Source organism: Frieseomelitta varia, unplaced genomic scaffold (genome assembly GCF_011392965.1).
Source record: "Frieseomelitta varia isolate USP_RPSP 00005682 unplaced genomic scaffold, Fvar_1.2 scaffold_131, whole genome shotgun sequence".
Taxonomy (NCBI): domain Eukaryota; kingdom Metazoa; phylum Arthropoda; class Insecta; order Hymenoptera; family Apidae; genus Frieseomelitta; species Frieseomelitta varia.
The window spans coordinates 499,192-509,464 of NW_025108984.1; the positions used below are offsets into that span (position 1 = coordinate 499,192).

Sequence of the window (10,273 nt, forward strand, 5' to 3'; positions counted from 1 at the left end):
ATAGTATAATATAATTATTATATTATATTATATTATAGTATAGTATAGTATTATTATAGTATATTATAGTATAATATAATGATTCTATTATATTATATTATAGTACAGTATAGTATAATATAATTATTATATTATATTATATTATATTATATTATATTATATTATATTATATTATATTATATTATATTATAGTATAGTATAGTATAGTATAGTATATACTTAATAATATTATATTATATTATAATATTATTACAATATTATAATATTATTACTATAGGATATATTATTCTTTTAATATATAACATATATGGATTATTGCTCTATATATTTATTTATAATAATCTCATTGTATTAATTATTTGGTCTTTGATATAATAACATTTATTATGATTCTTGGGAACCACAATTTAATGTGCATAGTTTTTTTACATAGAAAGCGCTGAATAATGAAATTTAAAATGGCAAAGAAATTTGAACCATTATAACAAAAATTGTAACAATTTTATGATGAAATTCAGTCTATTTCAGATACATTTATACGTTATGTATATATAAAATGTTAATATGTGTTTTATATAAAATATTAACATTATTTGTTCATTGTTTCAACTGTTTTTGCTATTTTAAACTTTGCTTTCTATGTACAAAAATGATATATAAATAATAAATAAAATTTATGTTTCTATTAAATACAATAAGTAACATAATTAATATTTCAGAACATAATTAATTAAATAATGCTATTTCAAACAAATATATAAAGCAATAATCTCTCGAACACTGCATATATTGTACTGTGCGTAAATAACAATTGGACACTTATAGTGCAATTCTATTAAAAGTGATATTTATATTACGTTTCGATGATTATGTTTTTCTACTATTAATTTTCTATATTTTCAATTTTTATACATACATAATACACGAAATCTTTTACTCAGCTAAAAGCACATACTTCAATCGTTCTAAAATATCAACAATGAACAAACATACCTAAACTCGCTCTATTATTATTATAACTTTAATAAACGGTTGTTATTATTATTATTATTATTACTATTATTATATTACTACTTTTTTTATCTATTTTTTATCTATTATTATTATTATTATATTACTACTTTATTATTATTATAATATTACTACTTATTATTATTATAATATCATTATAATATTACTACTTATTATTATTATAATATTATTATAATATTACTACTTATTATTATTATTACATTATTATAATATTACTACTTTTTTAATCTATTTTTATCTGCATCTACTTTATTTATGCATTATACATTTATTCCTTTTATCAATATTTATTGGCTACGTATGATAGGATTAAATTAAAGAGATTCATTTGAACTCAACTGTATTCTACATTGCAATGATCGCAAAGTGTCTAAACGTCTACATACAATACCGCACGTACATCAAACAATGTAACTCATGCAAGCGCATAATTATTTTACTTATTTTAGTCGTGTTATACAAGAGTCCCCTGTCTGAAAAATGTCGCGAAATTTCCATGCAATACAATATTTAAATTTTTATTCAGGATTTGGCGACGCGGTGAACTGCGAGGACACTTGGAAAGCGTGTTCAGCCTATATCGACGACCAATTTCGGCAATACTTCACGGACGAGAGCGGGTTAAATAGGAAGAATATCCAAGACAACCGAGTACATTGCTGTTTATATTTCATACCTCCTTATGGTCACGGGTATATCCAAGCATCTATTTCAGTGGTTCTTAATCTGTTCGAAGCCGGTGAAAGCATAAAATCGCCAATGCCATGAATTTAACAATAAAAAAAAAAAATGAGCGTGCACGTAGTCTTGCATATGTAAGAAATTGTCGACGTTTGAACTGTTATAACTTCGTGAAAGACGAGATGGTACAACAATCAAGCAGTATTTTATTTTAAATATTTAAATAATTAATAATTATAATTATATTTATATTATAATATTATATATTATATAATATTATATTATATAAATTATGTATTATATACCATAACTTATATATTATATAATATTATATTGTATAAATTATATATTATATACTATAACTTATATATTATATATTATATTATATAAATTATATATTATATAATATTATATTATATAAATTATATAAACTATATATTATATATTATATGATATTATATTTATATTATAATATTATATATTATATGATATTATATTTATATTATAATATTATATATTATATGATATTATATTTATATTATAATATATTATATTATAATATTANTATATTATTATATAATTTTACTAAATCTATATAAAAATTATATAAATTATTAAAAATATATAAATTATATGATTATTATTACATAAATTATATAATTATATAGTTTATCTAAATAATTGGAATTATATATTATTATATAATTTTATTAAATCTATATAAAAATTATATAAATTTTTAAAAATATATAAATTATATGATTATTATTACATAAACTATATAAATTATTATGTAATTTTGCTAATTTATCTAAATAATTGGAATTATATATTATTATATAATTTTACTAAATCTATATAAAAATTATATAAATTATTAAAAATATATAAATTATATGATTATTATTAGATAAATTATATAAATTATTATATAATTTTACTAATTTATCTAAATAATTGGAATTATACATTATAATTTTATTTTAATGTTTTTATAGTATTTATAATGTATAATATTTTCACAATGCAACGTTCATTTTTTTTTCTTAGATATTCTTGCATTGTGTAATTTAATACTACGTTTAATAACGTGCAGTTACACAGCTGGATTAACGTTAAATAAATAAAACAGACTAAAAAAGATCATACATAAAATTTCAAGTGTGAAGCGAAGACTTCAATTTTTATAAATATATAGCAGATTCATTTTCAATGTTTTTGCTGTGGTAATTCGCAGTATTTTCGAGAGAGAGGAAAGACGAGTGACGAAAATAAAAATTTCACGCTTGAAAATAAGTCCCGAGCGATTGTTGTATCGATTTCTTTTCACGAAGTTATAACGTCGTACGATTTTCAAACGACACAGATACTAAGTATCGTTATAGCGAAAAAAGAAATCAACAATTTATGACTGAAATAACTCTTTCGTAAAAAAATTTTTTTCAACTCAATTTCATGGCAAATTTCAGCAATGTCAGGTCTAACAATTAGACTGCGGATTTTTATGCGTTTATGATGAATTGAAAGATACAGAAACCGCATAGAAAGTACAGAATGCGCAAAAATATGTGAAACATCTCGAGCAGAGTATTCATTACAATACTTGTCGGATAAAACGAATTTTCCATTTAGATTCGTGAAAATTTCAAAACGCATAAAAATCCGCAATCTGCCAATAAATAATCCATGACACAGCCAGCCCCATTTTTTCCGTCCTTTTTCGCGTTTTTCGGTTTTTAGAACGCCCTAACGTCTGTCGAGTCGAGAAAATCGATACTGTAAAACCCCGTTTGTGTGAACTCTGCGGGAAGCAAATAGTTCACATAATAGGAGTCCGCTGATTCTCTCCCCTCTATTAGTGATTCTTTTCTTTTTTCCCTTCATATAACAACAGCTCGAGTACAAACAAGTATGAACGTGAGCGTGAGTTCATTTAACCCATTAACCAGTTTGTTCCGAGCAAGACTCGGGCAGAACATCTTTTATTTTTCGGTTATTGTCTATGAAATATACGACAGCGGTGAACAACTTGATCTGACCTTGAGTGTCTCCTGTTTTTTGAAGATTTATTTTGTAAATGAAAATTGTTCAGAGCAGGAGGGTTATTTTAAATGGAATGACATTGATCGACGCAGCTCGACATTGTCGAAATATTATTCATATAATATATTATTAATAAATTTAACATATAATTATTATTAATATATAATATATTATATTAATATTAATATTAATACATATAATATTAAATAATGTTAAATAAATATTAAATAATATGTTAATATATATGATATTAAATAAATATTAAATAATATGTTAATATATATGATATTAAATACATATTAAATAATATGTTAATATATATGATATTAAATAAATATTAAATAATATGTTAATATATATGATATTAAATAAATATTAAATAATATGTTAATATATATAATATTAAATAAATATTAAATAATATATTAATATATATAATATTAAATAATATTAAATAATATATTAATATATATAATATTAAATAATATTAAATAAATATTAAATAATATATTAATATATATAATATATATTAAATAATATATCAACATATATAATATATATTAAATAAATATTAAGTAATATATTAATATATATAATATATATTAAATAATATATTAATATATATAATATATATTAAATAATATATTAATATATATAATATATATTAAATAAATATTATTTATATAATATATGATGTTATTTTAGCTTAGAAGATATTCCAAGCCTAGCTTAAAATCTAAGAACCTTAATTCTGTAAATTCTGTCGTATAAAAGACAAGAAAATGTCGGGGGCAGTATTCTTGTGTTCATATCATCCTTGTCTTTCATGTGTAGATTTTATAAAATTGAAACATCTCCCAAAATAATAGCTCTTCGACATACGTAGATCAACACTTTTAGAGTAGCATCAAAAAATATACATTTAAAAAAGTAAAGATGACTTTGAAATCTTCGAAATTACTCCACTTACGAAATTATCATTTCCATGTTACGACTTCCTATGTACTAAATAATTTTTGTCAACAAAATAATAATTTTTTCCATATATTCAAACATAACGGAGATATTCAAGACGACTAAATTACATAGTAATTTACATTGTGTAATTTACATTGTTACGTAGTAATTACATAGTAATTTACATTTACATACGCTGTGAGTATAAATTGTATAAATTGTTAATAGCAAGGGAATTAAACTGTGTACAATATACAGAGAAAAAGAAAGACTCAGAATGAAAGTGTCTTGAAACATAAAATAAAATTTACACACTTTCTTCCACATATTCATTCATAATTCATAGTTTTATCAGACTGTCAAGGGATAAATTTTCAGTTAAGCTTGAAATTTGGATAAACTTGCGTTTTTTTTTTTTTCCAAGGAAAGATTCCATAACTGTGACTTGTAACAACCTCGCGAAACACCGGTTAAGAACCACTGATCCATTTATGTTTCACACTGTCTCGCGTTTACTCCCTCATTATCTTTTCTCCCCGCAGACTCCGACAAATTGATCTGGAGGTGTTAAAACGGCTGCATCGCAAAGTGAATGTGGTGCCTGTAATTGCCAAGGCAGACACGTTGACTACTTACGAGGTGAAGATGTTGAAAGACCGAATACTTGCCGACATCGAGGAACACGAAATTCAGGTAGTATTAAATTTACATTCTTGAAGAGGGAAGGAAGAACGGGGGGAAACGAGAGGGACAACATGAAAAGAAGATACAATGTTTTTTCACGTAGATATATCAATTCCCGGACTGCGACAGCGACGAGGATGAGGAATTCAAGCAACAAGACAAAGAGCTTAAGGCGTGCATCCCGTTCGCTGTGGTTGGTAGCTCAACGGTGCTCGAAGTCGCAGGGAAAAAGGTCCGCGGTCGCCAGTATCCCTGGGGAGTGGTAGAAGGTAACTAGATTTCAAATTTCTTCTCTTCAATTTTCAAAATTTTGGATGCGTGTCCATTTGAGAGTGAGACTGTCGAGACTATTTCTCATGAACAGAGGTCAAATGAAATTGTTTCATTTTAACTTTTACAAATATCTTCATATTTACTTTACATTAATATAATTATATATAATTGTTATTAACATATTTACAAATATCACTTATTTTACAAATATCTTCATATTTATTTTACATTAATATAATTATTATTACATATTTACAAATATCACTTATTTTACAAATATCTTCATACGTTATTTTACATTAATATTAATTATATATTTTTATTAATTTTGTATTTTATATTTACTGTCTTTATATTTATATTTGTGTCAAACTGTGTTTGTATTTATTGAGCTTGTATAATCACTTCTAAGTTAATTAGTTTTCTAAGTCAAGTTCTGTTTGCTAACGTTTTAAATTGGTAGTAATAGTTTTATCAATTATTTTGCATTTGAGTGTTGCACAAATTCCGTGCAGCATATTATTTTTTAATAGAAGGTAAATTTCAAACTTAAAAGTTTAAAATATCTTTTTTAATTAAGAGTCAACGTTGCATTGACGCAACATTTTATGTATTTTCAATTAATATATCACACATATTACCAAATTTTATTTTTCAATATTAGAACTGTGAAAAGAAATACCAAATTAAATTTTTAACAATGTTAAATTTCAAGAAATACTCCTTTTAGACTTTCTTGATTGATTGGTGGTGATCTAGTAGCAATAAATGGTAATTAATAATTTTTCAACAATATTAACATTCTTTATATCTTTTTATATCTCTATACATTAAATTCTTTATAACAGTAGATCAATACTACCATTTTATTCTGTTATAGTACTGTAATTATATTTTAAACGTCTCTTAAATTATCTGTATGATACTCCAATACAAACCAAACACAGGATCAAGAGGTCATTGTAAAAAAGAATTTCGATCTTCAATATAATAGATCTAGTCATGAAAAAAATCTTTCAGTATTGAGAGAGTTAAAATAAACTGAGAGAAATGGTAGAGAGTTTCTAATGGACACAATTTTGGGAATTTTCTTAGTGAGCTTTTAGCGAGTTTTCCATCACCTATATAATATGTATGTACATATAATATTATGTGGTTTAAAACTCTTCTGCGAAATGAATTTTATTTACATATTTATTATAATAATTTAATATTATAATAAATTAAATATACTAATATAATATATGTAGTACATATATAAGACATTAAACATACATATAATATAATATATGTAGTACATATATAATACATATAATATAATATATAATATATAATACATTAATAAACATACTAATATAATATAATGTAGTACATATATAATACATTAATAAACATACTAATATAATATAATGTAGTACATATATAATACATTAATAAACATACTAATATAATATAATGTAGTACATATATAATACATTAATAAACATACTAATATAATATAATGTAGTACATATATAATACATTAATAAACATACTAATATAATATAATATATGTAGTACATATATAATACATTAAACATACTAATGTGATTATAATATGTACTAACTAAACTGAGTTAATATTATAATAAATTATAATAAATTAAATATACTAATATAATGTATATATAGTACATATATAATACATTAAACATACTAATATAATTATAATATGTACTATACACTAAACATATATTAGAGAGAGAAACTGTCGAACGAAACTCACAAACGGAGACGCATCTTTACGAAAAGAAATTAGTCGCAAGCAAGTAGCCACGTCGAATGGGAAAATTAATATTTGACTTTCGATCGAGCGCAGTGGAGAACCCGAAGCACAGTGATTTCGTGAAATTAAGGACAATGCTGATATCGACGCACATGCAAGATCTGAAAGACGTGACGCAGGACGTGCATTACGAGAATTTCCGGGCACAATGCATTTCACAAATTTCACAGCAAGCCATTCGGGAACGGAGGTATTTACGCATGTAAATAAGTATTGCATTTCAGTAGGTATACTTTTCTTAGATGTACCTTCTTTCTCTCATTTGTTCGTTTCTTCTTTCCTATCGTATTGTTGTTGTTTCCCATAAATAGATAATACCGCTTCTCTGAGAACTGAATTTAATTTAATGCTCATCCGTTCTTTGCAACAATTTCACATATCTTTCTTATAAAATTAGATATGAAATGATATAAAATTGAACGTCTATACCTGAGAGTAAGTGCAATTGGAAAAACGAGTGTAGTCTGTTTTTATTGCTGATGAAAAAATTTACGAATTTGTTTTGTTTGTATTCAAAGGACAAATTAAGTTGAGAAACAAAGAATGGAAAGTCAATTTGTTTATTCAAAGGGCAAATTAAGTTGAGAAATAAGGAATGGAAAGTCAATTTGTTCCTTAGTGTCAAATTTCCACACAATTGTAAAAGATTGATACCTGATGATGGAAAGATAAGTAATTAGATTTTCAGATTCTTTTTATTAATAACAATAAGTAGTTTAAATTTCTCACTCTCACGTGTAAGTGTTTAATTTCATATTCACAATCTCACGTTCCCTAATTTCATCCAACATCATGATCGTTTGTTTTGAATTTTTAGTTGTTACAACCATGTTCAAAACGATAAATTACCATACACATCTTCGAAAAGATGCTGCACTGAACGCATAATTGTAGCATAATAATTAGAATGTCTGTTCGAAAGATTCGAGTGATTTGCAACTCTGATGGTACATTTCGTTATCGAAAACAATGAAAATATAGAAATATAACAATATAATAAACAATATAATAATAAATATAATAAATATAACATATAACATATATAAATATAACATATATGTTAGAAAAAAAGGGTGCATGTTACAGAGTGCTGCAAGATACTGTAACATTTTGTGAGAAAATATTAAAATGATGAAAATTGGTACTATCAGAGTTTTGAACAATTGGGATAGAAAACTTGATACAATAGAAAAGGATAATTAAGTATAAAAATAAGGGAATCGTCACTAGACTGCGGATTTTTATACATTTATGAAAAAAATTCATACAATGCACATATAAAAATATACAAAAGTTTGTAACATTATTATGTTATTTATTATAATATTTATAGTTTTGAATAAAGTTTTATAACGTTATTATGTTATTTATTATTATTATGTTATTAATATTTATAATTTTGAATGAAGTTTTATAACGTTATTATGTTATTTATAGTTTGATAATATTATTTATAATTATTTAGTTATTTATAATATTTATAGTTTTGAATAAAGTTTTATAACATTATTATGTTATTTATTATAATGTTGTTTATAAAATCAACTCGTAAATTTCATTAATTTCATTTTTTTATCTACGTTAAAACAGAAAAATCTGCAGTCTATTCATCACCAATTAATTGCTAATGAATTTTTTCTAATTTTATCTAGTTTCTATCTAATCTAACATAACAGTCGCATTACTTATAAAATGATCTAATATCAGTTTTTCACTTTCTGTAGTTTATAGCTCCTCCATCGTACGTTTCAGTTTGTTTTCCCTGTTTCATTAATCGGATCTGTTCCAAATATAATCGACTCTAAAAAATATAATTCTATTTTCTTTCGTTCACAGTAAACTGAAAAGGGACTCGGGCCCGCACTTTGAAAACAGTATATCCGATACGGACAGGCTACTTCTGCAGAAAGATGAAGAGGTAAGAAAGAAACGAAGGACAATAAATAACGTATTGCACAGTACATGGCGTTTTTCAAGCTCTACACGTTGTTATAATTTCATTATAATTGGCGGTACTTCATACTTAACTGAGAAGGCAATAGTAGTAAACACAAGATATAATTTTAGGAAAGTGATCTGTCGCTATGATTCTCAGTCCTTCAGTTATGTGTTTCCCAATACGTCCATTATTTCTATACTTCCTTACCTGTAAATGGTTCAGAATTATTCATCAAAAAAAACACTTCATCTTCATAGATACGAAGAATGCAAGACATGCTGGCACAAATGCAAGAGAAGTTGAAAGCCACGGGTCAAGTTGGTCCTGGAATTGGCCTGAGAGGACGAGTCGGTAGCCTTGGGAACGATCTGGACTCTACGGACGTCGAAAAGAAACGCAACAGTATTATAGATGTTTGAACTTCCCAAGCATCACGATATTACACATTAACATTGTCATTATCGTATTTAATTATGTTTAATTTAATTCTACGTGAATACGCACAAAACCATCCAATGCGTTGAAAAGGAGACCGAGAGATTTTATATGCTCCTGTATAAACGATTCGTTGTTATATTAGTAATTCGAAATTATCGAATAATTCAGAATCAATTGATTAATTAGAGGAGTTTTTATCAGTCGTGTTTACCAACGAGTTTTCACTTTTATATGCATAATACGTAGTTGCTTGAAAACATTATCCCATCGTGTAAACAATGTTTGATATTTCGTATTCACGACATCGAAAGGTTGTACCTACGTTGTATTGTACGTATAAAAAAAAAATATAAGGGAATTATAATGGAAGTAAACGAGAAAGAGCACTGTAGAAGAAAAAA

General features: G+C 24.8%; 1 protein-coding gene across 4 annotated transcripts in view; it reads left to right on the top strand.

Annotated features, from left to right (window-relative positions):
- Window positions 1–10,124, top strand: part of LOC122529939 (septin-2) — a 12,152-nt gene extending 2,028 nt beyond the window's left edge. For 3 of the 4 annotated variants that reach the window (XM_043656496.1, XM_043656514.1, XM_043656522.1), the window contains 6 exons: window positions 1,559–1,724; window positions 5,256–5,406; window positions 5,501–5,666; window positions 7,529–7,697; window positions 9,332–9,413; window positions 9,692–10,124. In XM_043656496.1, the coding sequence (XP_043512431.1) occupies window positions 1,559–1,724; window positions 5,256–5,406; window positions 5,501–5,666; window positions 7,529–7,697; window positions 9,332–9,413; window positions 9,692–9,853 (896 nt within the window). In that variant the 3' untranslated portion in view covers window positions 9,854–10,124. The remainder of the gene's footprint in view (window positions 1–1,558; window positions 1,725–5,255; window positions 5,407–5,500; window positions 5,667–7,528; window positions 7,698–9,331; window positions 9,414–9,691) is intronic. The other variant, XM_043656506.1, reaches the window with a different exon arrangement.
- The last annotated feature ends 149 nt before the right edge of the window (window positions 10,125–10,273 follow it).